This window comes from Paroedura picta, chromosome 16 (assembly GCF_049243985.1).
Source record: "Paroedura picta isolate Pp20150507F chromosome 16, Ppicta_v3.0, whole genome shotgun sequence".
NCBI classification, from domain to species: Eukaryota; Metazoa; Chordata; class Lepidosauria; order Squamata; family Gekkonidae; genus Paroedura; species Paroedura picta.
Window position 1 is genome coordinate 7717049 of NC_135384.1, and position 21884 is coordinate 7738932.

The following is a 21884-nucleotide window of genomic DNA, read 5'->3' on the forward strand; positions in this document are numbered from 1 at the left end:
TGGGGCAACTTTTTGGCACTACCAATCCTCCCCCTCTTTTGGCAATGACAGTCTTGGACAGTGGGTTTGTTCTGTCCTTTCACCTGTCCTCTCTTGTAGCTTAAATAACATTGTTCCTCCTCCTCCTCCTCCTCCTCCTCCTCCTCCTCCTGCTCCTCCTCCTCTTCTTCTTCTTCTTCTTCTTCTTCTTCTTCTTCTTCTTCTTCTTCTTCTTCTTCTTCTTCTTCTTCTTCTTCTTCTACTACTACTACTACTACTACTACACCAGAGACATTATGCTTCTGTTCCCTCAAATTTCTTCCTGGGAAAAAGACAGGAAAGACAGGAGAACAGTGAACAGATGCTGACGTCACCTGCAGTACTGCAGTAGCTATCCTTCATTCTGCTCATGTTGAACCACCGAAAGTACGCTTATAGTGCAGCCACTGGAATTTTTACATCCCCCTTTTGGAACCATTTAAACACATTTCTCCTCCTTTACTTATCAAAACGGGCTCATTTACAAATGTAACCTGTCCCACTGAACTGTTTGCCAGTGGCGCATTTCTTGCTGGAATATATTTCTGCTCGTGAGCTTTTCTCCATGCTTGGGGCACTTATATCATAGGGACCATCCCAGTCCATCTCTGAACAGGTGAATTTTGGCCATTTCAGCCCTAATCCAACGACCCCCTCTAGTGGACAGATTGGAGGCTTGCATGTGCTTTGCACCTTCAGGGATTTGCATGCCCTTAGGGTTTCTTCCGGGAGGGAAGGGGGTATGCTACACCTCTCTCTCTCTGTAGCTAAGCAGTCAGCCCTGGTTAGGACTTGGATGGGAGACCTCCAAGAGGAAGGATTTCGGCAAAGGACCTCTACTTCTCCCTTGCCTTGAGAGTGCCTTCCCCAGTCATTACCGTTTACCCCCCAGCAAGCTGGGTACTCATTTTACCCACCTCGGAAGGATGGAAGGCTGAGTCAACCTTGAGCCAGCTGCTGGGATTGAACTCCCAGCCTCATGGGCAGAGCTTCAGATAGCATGTCGCTGCCTTACCACTCTGCGCCACATGCAGGCCAATCGATACACAGGAGCTGGCCGAACTCTAGAGAGGGAGGAACAGCCCCACTGATTGCTGCTTCACTTTATGTTCTCCTCAAACTAATTATAGTAACCGACTGACTCAGATGCATTCTACAGGTTAGATTAATCAGGAATAAAGCTATGGTGTCTTTGTATTAGGAAGGAGGAAAGATGCCCTGAATAAACCACAGGACCATTTAACAAGGAGGGACATTGAAAGTTTCATAATACCCTGGCTTAGTGTGATAATGAAAAGAGGTTCGTACTGCTGGCTTTATTGGAGGTAAATATCATTTTAATGCAAAGGATTAGTGGCATTGTGGTAAAATGACAATGCAGGTGCTTGTTTTTATCAAGGGAATGTGGGATTTTATCACTGGTTCTAATGGGGAGTTTACCTCTCCAGCTTTATCCCCCAGCTTGGTGTCATGGTTAGGAGTGCGGACTTCTAATCTGGTGAGTCAGGTTTGATTCCCTGTTCCCCCACATGCAGTCAGCTGGGTGACTTTGAGCTCACCACAGCCCTGATAAAGCTGTTCTGACCGAGCAGGAATATCAGGGCTCCCTCAGCCTCACCTCCCTCACAGGGTGTCTGTTGTGGGGAGAGGAAATGGAAAGAGATTGTAAGCTGCTTTGAGACTCCTTGGGGGAGAGAAAAGTGGCATATAAGAACCAACTCTTCTTCTTCTTCAGTAATATCAGGGCTCTCTCAATCTCACCTCCCTCACAGAAGAACCTTCTTCTTCTTGTTCTTCTTGTTCTTGTTCTTGTTCTTGTTCTTGTTCTTCTTCTTCTTCTTCTTCTTCTTCTTCTTCTTCTTCTTCTTCTTCTTCTTCTTCTTCTTCTTCTTCTTCTTCTTCTTCTTCTTCCCTTTCCCAAACAGGGTTTATTTTCTGCTGCCACCAGCTGGCCATTAGTCAGAATATCTTTCAACTATCAGTGCTGGAAAAAATCTTGAAATCTCACTTGCTACAGATATTCGCAGCTCAGAGGCCCTTCAACCTTGTGCTTATAGCTAGATAAGCCTGGCCCCAAAAAATGAGGTTTGTGTGTGTGAGTATGCAAAGACCAAACCACCAGTCCATAACTACCCAGCCTAGAAACCCCACAGCCAGTTGACTCTGGCCGTGAAAGCCTTTGTCAGTTCAATTTCAACAATTCTGCACTTTGGAAGTCAGAAGACAGAGAATTATTTTTCTACGCAACAGCAGCGGCCAAATTATTAGTGGCACACCGTTTAACCTGTGGCTGTGAAATGAGAAAAGCCTCTTGTTTAGTTAATTACTCTGGACAGGAAACATTCAATCCCCCTTAATTGTTCTGCAGATGAGGAGCTGGTCATTAAGTTGATCATTATATTGCAAGGTCTCTCGAAGAAAAGAAAAGAAAAGAAAAGAAAAGAAAAGAAAAGAAAAGAAAAGAAGAAAAGAGAAAGGGGCGAGGGTGGGGGGGGGGGGAAACTGCCACAAACTACCACTAGGGACATGAACTTAACCCCTGAGAATTCACAGAGTGCAAACCTCAAACTCTCAAAGCAAAGTAGAAAATCCTCCCACAGATACCCGGGGATGAAGTATCATCTCAGGAGTACTGTTTCTTGGTTCATGAGGAAGAGTGCTTGCACCCGAAAGCTCACGCCCTGAATACATCTTTGTTGGTCTTAAAGGTGCCACTGGACTCTGATTTTATGGTGCTCCTTCAGTCCGACACGGCGACCCATTTGAATCCATTTACTTGCATCACTGTGGAAATTAAACCCTGGTGATGCAACATGGAGATTTACATGAATTGATATCTGCACCCTGGAGATCTTGCTTTCCGATTGCGGGGCTGTGGAATTCTTAGTATCAGGGCTGGGCTGGGCTGGGCTGGCAGATAATGCCTCTCTCAGTTTCCTGCTGCATTAGATGCAATCTGAGGGCTTACAGAAAACACATCGCCAAAAAGAGCTGGTGACAACCCACAGCTCTGAAACAGGCTCTTAAGTTCCACCTTTTCCATCTTGACATTTGCCTGTCATGACCCTTGCTCTCCCGGGCCTTGTTGATGGCGAAAATCACTTAAGGCCAAGAAGGACCCACCATTAAGGCCACCATTTGCTTCATCCGCGGAGGGCGCCAGGGAGGAGCTTGAGCGTTGCCTAGCAACTGCCTGCACATCCCAAGGGCAACCTGTTTCACGTCTTGAAATCCTCCGTCTTTTTTCCAGCTCGGTCATGTCCTTTTTGAGATACGGTGACCAAAACTGCACACAGTATTCCAAATTAAGCTACAATGTAGATCTGTAAAATGGCATTAGAATATTGGCCATTTTATTTTCGGTCCCTTTCCTACAAATGCCCAACAAAGAGTTTGTTTTTTTTATCCTTCTGCCGCAAACTGGGTTGACTCTTTCATTGAGCTGTCTACCACAACCCCAAGATCTTCTTCCTTCTCCGTCTTAGCAACTTTGGACCCCGTAGGCATATGCTTGTGGGATCTGCAGCCTTTGCCCTCTAGATTAATTTCATGTTGAGTTTAGGTTTCCTGAAGGAGGCTTACATCAAAACTATTAATAAACCATACGAACTCAGGGTTAATGATCTTACTTTTCCATCCAGCTATATTCCATTATAAAAATAGCTGAGTGCAGAGGGCCCTTTAGGAGTCAATCTGCTTCTAAAGATTTATTTAAGTTCATAAAAGAATGCTTCCATTTTTTATACCTCCTTGATTTGTCCCTGGCACCAGCTCCTTCTCCCTTCTTGGATGCTTTTCTCCCATCAATTTAGCGGTGCCATTAGAAGCAGAGGATGGCTGGACTCTTACCTCATCAGCCACTCATCCTATATCATCCAGCGCAACCAGAATCTAACTCCTTAGATTCTGAGGGGGATACTACCATCCATAGTATTATTAGATGATGTTACCCCCTAAAAATCTCTGCAGTCTAAGTTTCACCCAAATTACTATGTTCATGATGTCTGTCGGCTCTGAAGAAGAACAGTTGGTTTTTATAACCCGCTTTTCACTACCTGAAGAAGTCTCAAAGTGGCTTACAATTGCTTTTTCTTCATCTCCCCACAACGTCCTGTAAGGTAAGGGAAGCTGAAAGAGCTCTGTGAGAACAGCTCTAACAGAACAGTGACTAGTCCAAGGTCACCCAGCAGGCTGCATGTGGAGGAGTGGGGAACCAAACCCAGAAGGCGCCGTTCTTAACCACTATACCAAGCTGGCTCTCTGTTAACTGTAAGGTGACCAAAGAGTTGATCAACTCCTTCTCCGTGGGTTCTATAGAGCTGGGGTAGTCAACCTGTGGTCCTCCAGATGTCCATGGACTACAATTCCCATAAGCCCCTGCCAGCGTTTGCTATTCATCTTGCCAAGTGACTTTTATGAAGAGTAGTTTCTCACATTGGTAGCTTTGTACAGGCCAATCTTGTCAGATCATGTCAGCTAAGCTCTGTCAGCCCTGGTTTGCCCTCGGATGGGAGACCACCAAGAAACCCAGCCGAGGAAGGCTAATGGCAAAACACCTCAGCTTCTTACTTGCCTTGGAAGTCCCTTGTTGGGATTACCGAAAGTTGGCTGGTGACATGATGGCACTTCACACACACATGCACAATTTCTCACACTGGTGTAGATTGATATTTTGGCACACCCGCAAAATGATAGCATTGTCAAACTCCGTCCACTTCATGGGCCCTTTTTGACCCACAAAATTCTTGCTAGCATTCCAAGGTCACGATTATCCTTAAAGAATCATAGAGTTGGAAGGGATCCCCTGGGTCATCTAGTCCAACCCTCTGCACTATGCAGGACACTCACAACCCTATTGCTCATCCACTGTAACCTGCCACCCCCTTGAGCCTTCAGAGAATCAGTCTTTCTGTCAGATGGCTCTCCAGCCTCTGTTTAAAAATCTCCAAAGATGGAGAACCCACCACCTCCCGAGGAAGCCTGTTCCACTGAGAAACCGCTCTGACTGTCAGGAACTTCAGGATGTTGAGATGGAATTTCTTTTGCATTAATTTCACGTTTAGCGAATGCTGACAGAGAAATTCCTGTATGTATATCTTCTACTTCTCACCTACGTTTTTACTGTCCAACTACCCTCAACTGAGACATTTTGACTTCTCTAAAAACAAAAACGTTTCCAGCCCATAAAAATCACAAGACGCCTAGAGATCTCTGTCACAGATTGAGAACGGCAGAAAGAGGCACAAACGTTGAGCATCTAAAGATGACAAGGGACAGTTTCCTGCGTTTTCTGATATAAGCTGGAAGATCATTAAAAAAAGCACACACACACGCACCAAAAATGTCAGAATGGAACTGAGCTGTGGACAGCGACCAGGGAACCAAGCCCTGAGAAAATACAGCGTTACTCCTCTGGGAAACTGGCTCATTCCAGTCTCTTTTGGGTGAGAATCACGAAGGTAATAACTGGGAAGCCAAGCAATTGTGTTTACTACTAGGAGTTTGTACGAGATGAGGACTTATGTTATTCTGCTGGTGTACAATCCTGTCCAGAAGCCATGTTTTGGGGCAGGACGTGTTTACCTCTAATTTAATCACGTTTTGTGTGGAAGTACGGCTGTGGTTATTTGGCAGTGAGGAGGAAGGATGCTCAGCATGTGTCCAGAAATGCTCTGTTTAAAGTCAACTGAATACCAGGCTTAGTGGATAGGATTGCCAACTCCAGGTTGGAAAACCTGGAGACTTTGGGGGTGGAGCCGGGAGTGGGCGGGATTTGTGGCAGGGAGGGACCTCAGCAGAGTCTAATGCTATGGAGTCCACCCTCTGAAGCAGCCATTTTTTGCCAGGGGAACTGATCTCTGGCGTCTGAAGAAGAGCTGTAAAACCGGGGGATCCCCAGTTTTCCCCAGGAGACTGGCATCCCTATTTAGTGGGTGATATGATTGCCAGGTCCCCACTGGCTACCAATGGGTGGAGGGGTTGGGGGACAGGATTGCCTGAAAAACTCCTAGAAATTTGTGGATGGACATAGAGGACAGGGAGAATGTTATAGAGTTCACCCACCAAAGAATCTGTTTTCTCCAGCAGGACAACTGGTCTCAGGAGATGAGCTGTAATTCTCGGGGGAATCTCCTGGAGGTTGGCATCTGTAGGTCCTGGACATGTGCTTCAGTCAGACCTCTCTCTCATGTACATCCTGGAAGGGAAGAGGGACTGGAGAAAGGCAGGGACACGATGAGGCTGGGGATCTTTCTTTCGTTGATTGTTTTTATTCAAGGCTGGATCAGAGACAGTGGAAAGAGGTAGGTTTCGATTTACGTAACACTGAATCCTGAGGAAGTTTCTAGCATGGATCCTTGGGGTGAGCAAAGGCATCTCATGGACTGACACTGGGTAAGTAGAAAAGACATTGTTTAATTTTACAGTAGAGCAGGGGCGGCCAAACTGGTGCTCTCCAGATGTCCATGGACTACAATTCCCAGCTAGCAAGGGCTCATGGGAATTGTAGTCCATGGACATCTGGAGAGTCCCAGTTTGGCCACCCCTGCAGTAGAGGACCTCTGTGGAATAGCCTTAGGTGTGAACTCACCAAAGCTTATACCCTGGAAAATTTTGTTGGTCTTCAAAGTTCTACCACACTTAAATTTTATCCTCAAATGGGATCTTCATCCCTGACCTTACATGTGCCCGGTGCTGTATACCGAAGAGCTGTGAATTTAATTGTCATTATGAATTCTGAAAATGTTGACACAAACATGATCTCTACTGTGATCAAGCGGTTGCTATTCAGTGTTTGGTTCAAAGACCATGCGCCTTGGCAGTTGCGCAGTAGGTGTATGTGCAACGGGGACATGGGACATTCATAAACATGGCTTGCAGCTTGTGGCTTACTTTGGCACCCATGCAGGTGGTGAGCTTTGAGCCCAGTGGCACCTTCAAGACCAACAAGGTTTAATTCTCAGAGGAAGGTCAAGAGTCCCCATTCGGGACACGTTGGATGATGCCGTTTCAATGTGTAGGTTTGGGTGTGTGTAGAATGAGTGACAAGTGCTTGCTTACTGGGCACAGAGTTACACACAATTCTGCGCCTGCACAGTTGGATGCTTCATTTCATGGAAAGTCCTGCCTTGGGTTGGCTTTCTGAGTTTCCCTGACGATTGTTTTACGTGGGTGGGAAGCAGGGAAACAGCTTGGCTGCACTGCCTTGAAGTTTCCTTTGCCACTGGAATTATGTGTGTGCTCGTGTGTGTGCATGAGGGCAGCGTTTCCTGCAGCCGAAGGATATTTTGGCAACAGGGGAAGACCCGTCAGCCGTAATACGAGCAAATGAAATGATTCTCAAGCTGGCGGCGGCAAATAAGAGTTCACTCATTTTGATGTTTGGGAAGTTTGAGGAATTGTTCATAGCGGAATAAGCTGTCATTTGCCATCGCCAGCCGGAACAACATTTCATTGGCTCGAAGAGTACGTTGGCAGCAGGACTGTGTGTGTTTGAGGCCGTTTGAAAAGGGTGCGTGCTTCCTTCTGGGGAAGAGAATCCATTGTGTTTTTCTCATTGACAGAGATTCCTCCAGGAGATTGGAAGAAGCGGCAGCTTTCAAGATCCACCCATCCAGAAGCCACACGATTGTCACCTGTCAAAGCACCTGTCTCTTGGCACGGCCGGCCGGAGCAGCACTTGGACGGTCCTGTTAGCAATGATCTCTTAAGTTAGGGCATCTGGTGCTGCACATGCCACTTGCGTTAGCTCTTTCAGTTCTGTCAGGCTCCACTTCTCTAAGAAAAACGGTGACTCTCCACATGTCCATGGACTCCAATTCCCATGACTCCCTGCCAGTGCTGGGAATCGTAGTCCATGGGCATCTGGAGAGCCCCAGTTTGGCCACCCCTGCTCTATAGTTTTGTCTTAGAGAAGGCTATGGTGTGATCATGGGGACCTCTATGGGGAAAAGCCATCTGGGACGAGACCTGTAAAAAGGGAAGGGGATTGGGCCTAGATCAAACCCATCGTCCTGACCCATTTAAATGTGTGAAGGGTAGGGATGGGCACGAGACAATTGCCGGATGAAAGTTTGCGACGAACTTTAGCCGGTTTGTGGTTCACAAACTAAAGTTGGTGGCGGAAGATTTGTGAATGGAGGGAGACTGGCATGGATCAATGAAACTGTTGACAGAACTGAAAGGATGTGTGTGTGTGTGTGTGTGTGCAGAATTCTTCATCCTTGGAAACACCAATTGGAGCCATTCGAACTTTGAAAGGCAATCCTGGCAACCAATCACAGAGTTCCTATTCTACTCTGCGAGCTCAGAAGCTGCTGGGGGGTTTGGGTGTGGAATGGACTCATGGATCTAAGCCATGCCGTCTCTGTGCTCACACTGAACAATGGATCATAGAAGAAGAGTTGGTTTTTTTATACCCTGCTTTTGACTGTCAGATGGAATCTCAAAGCAGCTTACAATCACCTTCCCTTCCTTTCCCCACAACGGACACCCTGTGAGGTAGGTGGGGCTGAGAGAGCCCAGACAGAACTGCTCAGTGAGTTCCAGCAGGACTGTGACTAGCCCAAGGTCATCCAGCTGGCTGCATGTGGAGGAGCGGGGAATCAGACCTGGCTTGCTAGATTAGAAGCCACCACTCTTAACCATGACACCAGGCTGGATGCCTCCCCAGAGGACCTCCATTTATATACAACCCCTCAAAAACACATACGTTATGGAACAACATCTACCTCAACAAACATCTGGAACAACATCTACCTCAACAAACATCTGCCTGTACAAACGAGTCCCCATTTGACTACCCTTTTCCATTGCCTTTGTACAATTCTGGGTCACAACAGGTGCTCTCATACCTGGACAAGGTGTTCTTCGACTGGTAAAGGTAAAGGTATCCCCTGTGCAAGCACTGAGTCATGTCTGACCCTTGGGGTGACGCCCTCCAGCGTTTTCATGGCAGACTCAATACGGGGTGGTTGGCCAGTGCCTTCCCCAGTCATTACCGTTTACCCCCCAGCAAGCTGGGTACTCTTCTTCGACTGGTAAAGAATCAGAAATTTCATCTAGGGATGGGCTGTGACTAAAGGGTCTATGAGTTTAGGCCTGAGGGTTCTGGGAGCATTTTAGGCATGTTTCATGCTATCATGCCTACATACGTCTCAGGGCTTCGAACCACCACTGTACATGCGCCGTTGCTCACTGGTTTTGGCCTGGGTCTTAAGGTGGACTCAGGGCTTTGAGCCAACATGTTTCTCTATGGCTTTGAGCCACCACATCTACACACATGGTTGCACCCTTTGGTGTTTGGGTGTCAGGGTAACACTTGGGGCTTCAAGCTATCACTTCTACATCTTCAATCCACTACGTCTACATATGTCGTTGGGTTTGGGTTTGGGTCAAAAGTGGACTCAGAGCTTCAGGCCACCATGTCTACATAAATGATTGCACCATTTGGGGTTTCGGTGTCTGGACTGGACTTGGGGCTTTGAACCCCTATGCCTGCATACATCTCAGTGTTTTGAGCCACCATGTTTACATAAGTTGTTGCACCATTTGGGGTTTGGATATCAAGGGTGGACTCACCATGTCTGAATTTGACTCAGGGCTTCAAGTCTATAGATGTTGTTGAGTGCTGGTTTTTGATTTGGGTCTAAGGTGGACTGAGGGCTTTGAGCCACCATGTCTACATACATCTCAGCTGGGCTTCGAGCCACCGCATCTACATGCATTATTACACGCCTTTGGATTTTGGTCTCACGTGCTCTCAGCAAGGCTGCAAGCCACCATGTCTACATACATCTCAGGACTTTAGTCACCCCATTGACATACATCACTGTACGCTGATCTGAGTTTGGGTTTCAGGTGTTCTCAGGGCACCTTGAACGGGTTCCGCTGGGCCGGCAAATATGCCCCCCACCTACTGCAGAGATACTTTGGGACTTTGATTCTCTTCTGCTGGGCTTCTATTGCTCCTTTTCTGTTCCCCCCCCCCTCTATTGGAAACCATGGAAGATGAGACACCTTCTTGGGGCTCCCCATCAATTGGACCCTGTAAATCCAATCCTCACCAAACTTGGAAGGCAGATAAAGGAGAGTCTTCTGGAGATCCCCTGCTAGTTTGGTGTCTCTGGCATGCTGGGGGACTGTTCTAGCACATCACAAACTGGCTCATATGAAACCTTTTTAGTTTGTGGTGGTCCATGGTTCGGTCCGTTGGTCCACCACAAACTGAGCCACGTTTCCCTGGTTTGTACCCAGGCCTAGTGAAATGTAATCGGTCATGTGGGTTGAGCTGTTTGGAAGCAGCCCTTCCAAAATCTGCCTCCCTGCTTGCGACCAGTGAGCAGAACATGAGCTAAACTGGTGAATATTTGTGTCTTCTCAAGTCGGTGGGTCCTTCTGGTGGTAGAGCTAAGGTTTGTGGAACAAATGTATCATGTTGATGCCCACTAACATGGCCACCCCTCTCTTTTTGTTCTTTAAGTCGATCCTGTTGATTACACCCAGGGGAACATCGCCCGTCTAGCTGTAGGAGGACTGATTCTTCTCGTCGCCTTTATGATGATTGCGAGCCATCTCTTCTGGAAGGAAGAAAAGAAGAAGGCTGTTTCGCCGGCTGACTCTGCATCGCTTTACGAGAATTGAAATTGATTTCCAAAGATGCCTAGGGATGCCTAAAAAAGTTCACGAGCCACAGCTCAATGGAAGATTACATGTTTTGCCACTGATGAAGCTCCCAGGTTGGGTCTTCTTCTCAGCCATCGCCGCTTACAATACCTCAGTGGTAGCAGCAAGGACATTCACAGGAGTCCTCGGATCGGAGGAGGCAGTAGTGGTGTAACAGGAGCTGCGTGTTTTGAATCCGCATCCAAAGAACTCGGCGGATGTCGCCGTGCCTCAAAAAGAACTGTGGGCTTGGGGTTTTTTTTGGTAGCTGCAGTGTGGAAATTGTCCACCCAAAATCTACACCTGTAGCAGATCCACTGAACCAGCCCTAGTCCTTGTGCACCTCTAAAAGTGAATCTGTGGGTGGCAGCTCTCATGGTTTGTCTGTTTTTTCCACAGTATGTTACTTGTAAAGTGCTGGTGATAGTGCTGATCCGGAATTTCTACACTCACCTATTGATTTCTAAGATGGCTGCAAGCAAACTTTCTTAATTAGACTGGGGGGGGGGCATTATCTGCTGGTGGAAAAGGGAGGAGGGGTCCCAGGTGACACCCAAAAAAGCTATAATAAAGACCATGGAATATGCATGGACCCAATCCGTGAATTAAGGAGAACAGGAGGGAGAGGGGGAGAGGAATGGGTTTTCCTTTTGCAAACGGGTTCTCTGTTAGGCTCTCAGCCAATAATATACCTGCTGTCAGTGGGAAGCGGAAGTGGACCAAGTGGGGCACAGGGTTTTCATGACGACCCCTAAGAGTTTGTTTTCGACAAATAAAATAAAAATTGAATGTGTTTGTAATATATTTGCCTCCGGCGTGTTTGCTGTGGGCAGGCCTACCTTTCCCTAACTGCGCAATTTTGCTATCATACAGCCTTTCTCAGCATTTTTGCCGTTGAGAAACTCCTGAAACATTCTTCAGTTTCTGGTCATGTGACAAGCTTGCCTTAAAGGAGAAGCTCCCAATTTCTCTCAACTTCTGTCAGTCCTGGATTTTTTTCTCCCTTCTCTGCCTTTTTCGATCCTCCCCCCCCTCCAAGAAAAGAAAGAGGCTCCCTGCTTGGCTCATCTCCCACCCCCTTCAAGAAAAGAAAGAAAGAGGCTTGCCCCCCCTTCTGAACTACCCTAACCACATGCAGAACACTTTCCTGTTTCAATGGGGGGGGGGGAGGGAGAAGAAGACCCGAGTTCAAAGAAATCTGAATTCAACAGGATTGACAATGGAATAAACAAAGTAAGTGCAGAGTCTGCCCAGCTCACTGACTCTTTTAAATCCTCATTTTTAAAAAATGTTTTTCTACAAGGATTATGCATTTGAAAGACGGACCTATGACTGTGAGGTTTTCTTGTCATGCGTAATACACCATGGTGTGGGGGAAGTTAGAAAGGCAGAGCAAGTCTCCCAATGCCCTAGAGGTATCCTTTCAGTTTTCCTTATGAGAAAACGGCCACAGGAAAACACTTTGAGCAATTCATCCTCTTGACCAACTGAGGGCAAAAATGGGATGTGAGACAGGACAGCTTCAGTCATGTAGGTGGCCAGGCTGAAAGGAACTGGCCAGGGACCACGAAATAAACTTATTTATATTTATTACATTTCTATACCGCCCTTCCAGCTAGCCAGCTCAGGGCGGTGTGCATCATTTTAAAACATCCTAGTAGTAACATAAAATAAGGTGCCACAGGACTCAAAGTTTGTGCTATTCTGAGGAGAAGAAGAAGAAGAGTTGGTTCTTATATGCCGCTTTTCCCTACCCGAAGGAGGCTCAAAGTGGCTGACATTTGCCTTCCCTTTCCTCTCCCCACAACAGACACCCTGTGGGGTGGGTGAGGCTGAGAGAGCCCTGATATCACTGCTTGGTCAGAACAGTTTTATCAGTGCCGTGGCGAGCCCAAGGTCACCCAGCTGGTTGCATGTGGGGGAGCGCAGAATCGAACCCGGCATGCCAGATTAGAAGTCCACACTCCTAACCACTACACCAAACTGGTTATAATTGAACTGTTGGTTTCCTGTTAATGGTCCAGCTAGATACAGAGCACTGTTCAACAGGAAATGTGTTGGCTGACATCCTGATCAAGCCTCTATCAAGAGGCAAATTTGAAAAAAGTACTATGAGATAAGCTGGAACTTGAAAACTCTTGTATGCAAAATTAAGAGGAGGTGTTCAATACTGTGACTGTATGCAAGAGGACATGGGAGGGAAAGGGTTAAAGGAATTATCTCACTCAGGTACACCTGGAATTCAAACCCACCCTTTCAATGGCTAAATATTGAGCCTCTTTGGCTGTTGTTTGTCTTTTTTTGTTTTCATCTTATCTAGGACCTTACTTCTTCACTCTATTACCTGGCTTTGGAGCTGTGGTAAGTCAACCTATCTGAAATTAATTTGATCACAATATGTTAAATGTACGGACTTGAATATGTCATGTAACATATGCTTCTATTTTTGTAAATAAAATTTCTTTCTCTTGTTACCATTGGAGTCAGATCATCTTTGTACTTTGTTTGAACAGCACTTTACCCTTCACTGGGAAACGTGGAGAACTGGGGATCTTGAGCAAAGTTTCTGTGCTTCCAAGGCAAATGATGCATATTTTTTCACTTTAACCCAATAATTCTGTGGCAGCATATTTTGGGAGGGGGGCTGTCTGATCAAACATTCATTGTGATTTTGACGTAACATTTTCCATTTAATAAGGAGATTATTTAAGAGCAGGAATAGTTCTGAATTTTTAATTATTATTTTATATTCACCCTCCCCTTCTACTGGTTTTTATCATGCTTTTAATGTGTTTATTGAACTTCTAACACTGTGGTGTTATCTTGCTTATTATGTAAACCACCGCGAGCTCATGCGCGGGGAGGGAAGCCAATGTATAAATAAATAAACGTATGTTAGGGCTTCTGCCACTTCTGGACTGTCACAGTTTACTATCTATCCTCATAACTGCACTCAAATCAATGTTTCAAGCTTTCTCTCCGCATGTGGCTGCCGTTGCTCACAAACCGCTAAAGGTCTTTCCTGCGTATTCAAAAAACGATCTGTGCCATCCAGTCCTACCAATTTACTCAGCCATTCATGCTTTCTTGTAGGTTTCCTGTGACTTCTGGAAGATCGCAGAATTATCACATGAAAACAATCAGGGGACAGTTGTGTGGAACCGGCTCACAAAAACGCAACGGGGCTCCATCGCCATGTCTGCTTTTCTCATTATGTTTTGCTGGTGAGTATCAAACAGGCAAAGAAGTGCTCCAAAGTGGGAATTTAACAGAATGCTATTTACTGAGGTGAATGTATGTGTGTGTGGGGGGGGGGGGGAGAAGAAGAGTTTAATTTCTATCCTGTTTTGTTTCATTTCACGCTGAAGACAGGCAAAGATCTCCCTGCCCCGTAGTATATTCAGTAATGGGTCTTTTCTCTTTGTAGGCTGCTCTCTAGATCAGAAGGAGAACAAGTTGTTAGGTAAGAATATGCTGTGAGGTGAACCTTAAATGATCTAAGATCGTGATCCCTGAAGGACCACCCATCCTTCCTGACCACCTTAGTGTGAGTCCTGTCAACCCCAAAACAGGACATTTTTAATGGGTGGATCTAATATGGGAATTCACCTGGTGTTTAGTTTGCTTTCTTTTAGGTATCAAGTAAAAACATATCTTTTTTCTGGTGGTGGCGGCGGTTATATTAATTATATTAGCTTGTTGCCTGGATGTCGTTCCCCCCCCCCCTCGAGCCACTGAGAAATCTTTATTTATCCGACACTCATTTAAAAATAATCTTTCACATTTGTTTTCTAGTCTTACTCCCCCTGCTCTATAGAATTTTCTGGCTTTGTAGTGTTTTATGGATTTGTACTTGGTATTTTATGCTTTCCCCCTATTATGCCATGCTGCTTTGGATGACCTTCTGCTTCATGACTGAGACATCTTATTGTTTTGTTTTAATTATCAACTGTTGTTTCACTATGGATTTCCAAATGTATATATTGTTGCTTGTACTGTTACCTTGGGAACTTCAACCCACAGAGTTTTCCATCAGGCTAGCCATATCTGAGAAACAGCTTCACTGCCTCAGTTGATTCACACAGTGAGATATGTGCCACTTACAGAAGGCGGGCAGTTCCGTGAAATCACCGTGTTTTGCAATAGAATCATGGCAAGCTTCAGAATTCCCCAAAGATTCTGGTGTCAGTGAGAATGGCAACAGCTGTTTTGTCCTGAATAATCCATGTCTTACCATGTCAACCCAAACACTTCTTCCCCATTCCATCTGCTCCCCCTTGTATGTATGTTTGTGGAAAGCAAGGCAGATGTACTGCTTGAGCATGCGCTTAGGGTGCCCAATGGGCAGATCCAGGATTAGTGGCCCCCCCAGGTTCCTTCCTTCCACTTGGTGGGAGTGACAAGGAGGCAACTCAGCCATGACAGCTTGCCGAGCTAGCAGCCTATGTCCCAACTGTTGAGCTGGATCTCTAGCTAAGAATATATAAAACAGAGGTGGCCAAACTGTGGCTTGCAAAGGTTCATGGACTACAATTCCCATCAGCCCCTGCCAGCACATCCTGGAGAGCCACAGTTTGGCCACCCTGATGCATAGCTTCCGTGGATTGGCACTCCATCTAAGCCTTGGCAACCACTTAAACAGTTACAAGTATTGGAAAAAACTTAGTATGCTGCTTCCACTGTCGGGGAACTGCTTATAAGCTGCCCTCTTCACAGGAAGAATACGGCAAAAGTATTGAAAATAAGGAAATAATTGAAACTGAAAACCCACTTTTCAAGGAAAACAACTGAAACACAGAAATAAATGCATCCGACAAATTATCAAGGCAACTGCAGTGTTGTTAGCCTTTGTACACAGAAGAATTTCTAGGTTTCCTGGCCTGACGTAGATCCTGAAACAAGAGATTTCTTGTCCTGTCTCTCCTGATCTTGTAATGCTTTCCTATGTTTGCTAACCCAGTGATCGACTTCGTCCTCCCTCCATCTCTGTGAATACCAGCAGGGGAATTGTACTGGGAGGAACGGCTACGATTCTCTGTCATAGTCCTAAAGGAGATGGAGTGCATTTCTATCTAAAGAAGGACGGCCAAAACGTAAATGCAGACTCAAAAGTAGACAGAGGAATAGCTACTTTTTCCCTACGCAGTGTGAGCAGAGAGCATGGACGGACGTATGCCTGTTACTATAATGATACGAACCAACGGCAATCACAACACAGTGACCCTGTGGAGCTGCTGGTAATAGGTAAGAGAGTCTTGGGTCCAAGAACGGAATAAGTTTATCTGCAACAGTGAACCATTCGCTAGGTTGCCCCCACAGATGAAATGGTAGTGGTGTCATGGCTAAAAATGGCGGCCTGTAATCTGGAGAACCACTCCTCCCACACAGGCAGCCAGCTGGGTGAACTTGGGCCAGCCATGGTTCTCTCAGAGCTCAGAGGGTGTCTGTTGTGGGGAGAGGAAGGGAAGGCAACTGTAAGCCTCTTTCAGACATGTGACCTTGGTCCAGTCTGGATTCTCTCAGAGCTCGCCCAGCCTCACCCACCTCGCAGAGGGTTTGTTGTGGGAAGGGAAGGTGATTGTAAGCCACTTTGAGATTCCTTCAGGGAGTTATAGACAGACAGACAGACAGACAGACAGACAGACAGACAGACAGATCTTTATTACAGTCATAGACCAGCAAAGTCAAAATTAGCAATTTCTCAGTTACAAAAAATAAAATAGCCAGAAACATGGGTTTACTCATAAAATAACCATATACAAAACAGCTTAGACCAGATCTGTTAAAATATAATTTAAAACTGGTTGTAAATACAGGGAATTGTTCTAATCACAGCTCTCTGGGGCAGTTAAGTTTTGGTCAACTTTAGACTTTTCATGGAGTCAAAAAGCGGGGTACAAAAAGACCCAGGTCTTCTCTTCTCTTAAGTGCACCGCTACAAAGGGAAGTTCAGCCTTACTTCCTGACGGAGCCTGACGGAGCGAGATTATAATGTCTGCTTATGATGACCCTTTAGACTTCTAAACTATTTATTTTTTCTGTTTACAGACCCTGACCTGCCCAGGCCGAATATTTCCCTGAGCCCTGGCAAAATGGCATTCCCGGGTAGCAACATTACAATTCAGTGCAGGGTCAAAGGTCCGAGTGACACATTCTACCTCCATAATGCCGGAGTTCCGATAAAATCAGTAGTGCCCGATAAGGACGTGGCCCTGTTCTATATCACCAATGTGAGCTCGGATCACGGAGGGATCTACAGCTGCAGCTACAAACTCCGGTCGAATTTTTCCGTTTTGTCAGAGACGAGCGACATTGTGACGTTCCTGGTCCTTGGTAAGGGTAATTAATACCTGTGCTGCGACAGGCCCAAGGTCACCCAGCTGGCTGCACACGGAGGAGCGGGGAATCCAACCCAGCTCCCCAGATTAGAAGCCGCTGCTCTTAAGCACTATATGACCATCTGGTGATTTCTTTTCCTGCACAGATCCCAGCTTGCCGAGACCCACCATCTCCTTCAGCCCCAGTGAGTCAGTTGCTCTTGGGGGACGAATCAATATCCTGTGTGAAAGTCTAGATGGGAAAGCCAATTTCTTCCTTCATAAAGATGGAGCATCCGCAGCAGACTGGCCCATGAAATCCAACTGGGATGTAGGCCAAGTGTCCATTAACAACATCAGCTGGGAGCACCAGGGGAACTATAGCTGCAGCTATGTCTTCGTCAAAAGACCTTTTGTGTTCTCCGTGCACAGCGACCCTCTGGAGCTCCTGGTATCAGGTGCAGTATATCTTTTATTCAAGCCAGCCGCTCTTCGGCTTTTATCTATATTATAGGCAATTATAGGAAAATGTAAGAGCCTCTTGTGGCGCAGAGTGGCAAGGCAGCAGACATGCAGTCTGGAAGCTCTGCCCATGAGGCTGGGAGTTCGATCCCAGCAGCCGGCTCAAGGTTGACTCAGCCTTCCATCCTTCCGAGGCCGGTAAAATGAGTACCCAGCTTGCTGGGGGGTAAACGGTCATGACTGGGGAAGGCACTGGCAAACCACCCCGTATTGAGTCTGCCATGAAAACGCTGGAGGGCGTCACCCTAAGGGTCAGACATGACCCAGTGCTTGCACAGGGGATACCTTTACCTTTACCTTTTAGAAAAATGAAGAAACCATGCCCTGCTCTATTATGATCACACAGAACAGGGACCTTTTCCTTTCGGTATCGGCCAATCCTGATTTCTTCCTCTTATTCCAGATTACACCTACATCAACATCATTCGGTTTGTTATAGGAGGGCTGATTCTCCTGCTCCTCCTCACGATTTGGGATTGCAGATGAGGAGGAACGTGCAGTCAAGGTGAGATGCTTCTCCCCCTCCCCCTCCTCCCCAAAACCCATGGGTTCCTAACAGAAAATAAGCTTCAGGAGAAATTCCAAACATTCCTAAAGATTTAGAGTGTGTTTTTCAAGGGGGGTGGGTGGGATAGCTTAATGGCCAAGCTGATGGTTAGCATGGAAAGATAGGGCCTCACTCTGTCTCTATTTACTTATTTATTTGTTCAATTTTTAGACCGCCCCTCACTTGGTATCTTGGGAACTTGGAAAAATACACTATAACATTAACAACATTTGTAAAAAATTGAAAGAAGAGATATAACTGATTTAACAGATAACAGGTTGCAGAGAATGGTCTAACAGAAGGGGAACTTTGGTCATTGGTGCTGCAGTTTCCTAGCAGTTGGGTTGGGTCCGGGCCCTTATGGTCAGTCTCATCCGAAAGCCAGGTGGAAGAGATCCATTTCGCGGGTCCTACAGAACTGCTTGAGGGGACCTCATTCCAACAGGTTGGGGCCGTGGAGGAGAAGGCTCTGGCTCTGGTCAAGGCTTGACGGATTTCTTTGGGGCCAGGGATGAACAAGTTGTTGAAATATATAGAAGAAGAAGAGTTGGTTCTTATATGCCGGTTTTTCTCTACCAAAGGAATCTCAAAGTGGCTTCCAATAACCTTCCCTTCCCTCTCCCCACAACAGACACCCTGTGAGGGAGGGGAGGCTGGGAAAGCTCTGATATTATTGAAAAAGAAGAAGAGTTGGTTCTTATATGCCGCATTTCTCTACCCAAAGGAGTCTCAGAGTGGCTTACAATCGCCTTCCCTTTCCTCTCCCCACAACAGAAACCCTGTGAGGGAGGCGAGTGAGCCCTGAGATTACTGAAGAAGAAGAAGAGGTGGTTCTTATATGCCACTTTTCTCTACCCAAAGGAGTCTCAGAGTGGCTTACAATCGCCTTCCCTTTCCTCTCCCCACAACAGAAACCCTGTGAGGGAGGCGAGGGAGCCCTGAGATTACTGAAGAAGAAGAAGAGGTGGTTCTTATATGCCACTTTTCTCTAGCCAAAGGAGTCTCAGAGTGGCTTACAATCGCCTTCCTTTTCCTCTCCCCACAACAGACACCCTGTGAGGGAGGTGAGGCTGAGAGAGCCCTGATATTACTGAAGAAGAGGAGTTGGTTCTTATATGCCGCTTTTCTCTACCCAAAGGAGTCTCAGAGTGGCTTACAATTGCCTTCCCTTTCCTCTCCCCACAACAGACACCCTGTGAGGTGGGTGAGGCTGAGAGAGCCCTGATATTACTGCTTTATAATGCTCCTAGCCACTTCATGTCATCTGGGGAAGGGTGAGGGCCAGGGGCCTTCCTTGTTACCATGTCCTAAATTACTTCTTCTGTTCCTTTTGGAATAATAGGTGTGAGAAGCTTTCTTCGGATCAACATGAGTCCAAACATCATTCCTGAAGACGTTGGAACACAGCATCATTGAACTTCCGTTACCCATAATTTTTTTGGGAGGGGGGAGGGGAAGCATATTGGGCATATATTTGCTTTCAGGCAGCATAAGCTTAAAGCAATCCTAAATGGTATTTTAGTTCTGGAAACAGCGGTGCAAAATGATGATGGGGGGTGATAGTGGTAGGAAATATCCTCTCTCCCAAAATAGAGATTGCAGTGCACCACAAGCAATTAAGGTCTTCATTGGGGAGTGTAAACAACAACCCCACCCCCCAAAAAAACTTGTCCTTGCTGCTAGCCCCAACTTTCATCTGCACACCCCTCCCTCCCAGCCCACCTGTAAAAACTGTTGACAAATCCTAGGAGGCACACAAAGAACATGGGAGCAAGTGCTGAATCTTGCGTCTCAGAGAACCTTGCAGCATTCAACAAGGGACCATGGAATGACCATAGCTAATGCCTCCAAGGAAACCTGTCAGTATGACAGCAATTAAGTCATGCCAGGCTAGAAGATGCTTCTTCCTACATCCAGAAGAAGTTCCTGACAGTTAGAGCGGTTTCTCAGTGGAGCAGGCTTCCTTGGGAGGTTCTTCATCTTTGGAAATTTTTAAACAGAGACTGGATAGCCATCTGACGGAGAGGCTGATTCTGTGAAGGCTCAAGGGGGTGGCAGGTGACAGTGGATGAGCGAGAGGGTTGTGAGTGTCCTGCATAGTGCAGGGGGTTGGACTAGATGACCCAGGAAGTCCCTTCCAACTCTATGATTCTATGATTGTATTGTTTTTTATATGGTATTCAATCACTGACATGGTCACAATTCAAGTGCCCTGGAATCTCTGTTTCAAATTGTACCTGTGTCCCTTAAAATCTCAATACATATCTCAGTTGGCGTCATGACTTCATGAAGGTAGATTCAGGTGGGTCGCCATGTTGTTCCGAAGCAGCAGAACAAAGTCCAGAGGCACCTTTAAGACCAACAAAATTTTATTGAAGGTAGAAGCGTTCATGTGTACATTTGTTTCTTCAAATAAAATCTGGACTCGGACATTGTCCTTCAAGACTCCTGTTTGGTAATCCTGAATTATAATTCAGTCATGAACAGCTGTATGTCAAGCAGATTCAGGAATGTGAATCAAAAGCTGAATCGATTTGGTCCCAAACCGAACTCGGGATTCTCTGTTTGGGTAAAAACTTGGAAAAAAACCCAAATCAGTATTGATTCCCCCCCACCCCCCAAGTTATTACCACCCTAATGTGCGCCCAAAATATAACTAGCCTGGTTTTTGGGCCAGCAATGGGCATCTGACCCAACAGAACTGTAACAGATCCCCCCCCCCTTTTTATTTTCCAAACAACATGTACACCTGTAGCTAAGTCCCACTCCCTTTAGGAGTGGCTGTGCTAAATGTTGGTTGCTGTTCCTATATGAATAAGGATAAAGAATGTATTTTGATTGAGTACACTTAGCATTTACTTAGGGATATTCCCTCCCCCTGTATGCACATATTGTTGTACCACCCTCCTGAATAAACTCTGTACTTCTTTTCGGTTGGGTCCCTGTCCTTTTCTTTTTGAGAAATCACTATTCATAGCCACCTCTTCAGCTCAAAGATTCCGGTTTCCTGCTCTCTTTACAAACACGCAAGCGGTATGAATAGCTTGCTAATCTGAATGCGACATTCCCGTGTTTGTGGGTGTGCGGGAACAGACTGTCTCCAGGAAGTGCTGAGTCCAGCTAACTCAGGAGGTGACTGCAGAGGGATTAACCAACAATAACAATAACAATAACAATAGCTACTGACGTGGGACCTGCTAGAGACTCTCTGTTGCCCCCAGTTTGAACTTCAAAACCATTTGCCGTTCTGTTTCCACGCCTGTCGAGAGTGGTTCTGTCTTCTTTGTTTGCTGCCTGGTTTTTGCTACAGTTTTGCTCAGGAGTTAGAATACTGGGAAGCTTCTGGGGTGTGGATTACAGTGCTTTTTGTTTGCCTTTGGGTTCTATACAATGGCCACCTTCGGGATGTTGTGTCTTTCATCTACAGCCTGGCCTAAACAGGCTCTAAGGATGGGCATTGAAGCTTAAAACTACTGAATAGCCATCGTTTTTCCCCGGCCTGGCAAAAGGCCTATAAGAGCAGCTCGTTATAATCCAATAAAGAATTTTTTACAAAAATAAAAGGCGTTTACTCGTTGTGGCAATCGACTGAAACCTCACAATAGGACAGTGTTTCCTTTTATAAATAGCTTTTACATAGAGTTTTTACTACTTCTGAAACGAGTTTGACCAGAAACAGCTGTAGGATAAAATACTTTTGTGTTTGGATGTCACCGCTCATGATGACAGTGTTGAAAAGGTTATGGCACTCGCCTGCGCTAATTCTAGAAGTTTCCTTGATCGGGATGCCAGATTTCCTATATCAGCAAAGTAAGATG

At 46.1% G+C, this 21884-nt stretch overlaps 1 protein-coding gene across 3 annotated transcripts; it reads left to right on the plus strand.

Moving 5' to 3' along the window:
- Positions 1–12397: 12397 nt before the first annotated feature.
- LOC143825909 (leukocyte immunoglobulin-like receptor subfamily A member 6) lies at positions 12398–20998 on the plus strand. Of its 3 annotated transcripts, none has more exons than XM_077314322.1 (8): positions 12398–13041; positions 13774–13904; positions 14108–14143; positions 15641–15924; positions 16729–17013; positions 17165–17455; positions 17923–18024; positions 19409–20998. In XM_077314322.1, exons 2-7 carry the CDS (start codon positions 13876–13878, stop codon positions 18003–18005), a joined length of 1008 nt encoding a protein of 335 aa, XP_077170437.1. In that variant the 5' UTR covers positions 12398–13041; positions 13774–13875; the 3' UTR covers positions 18006–18024; positions 19409–20998. The 3 variants fall into 3 exon arrangements, with proteins under 3 accessions (XP_077170437.1, XP_077170438.1, XP_077170439.1); XM_077314323.1 differs by having other exon boundaries at positions 12398–12909; XM_077314324.1 differs by lacking the exon at positions 14108–14143.
- Positions 20999–21884: the final 886 nt, after the last annotated feature.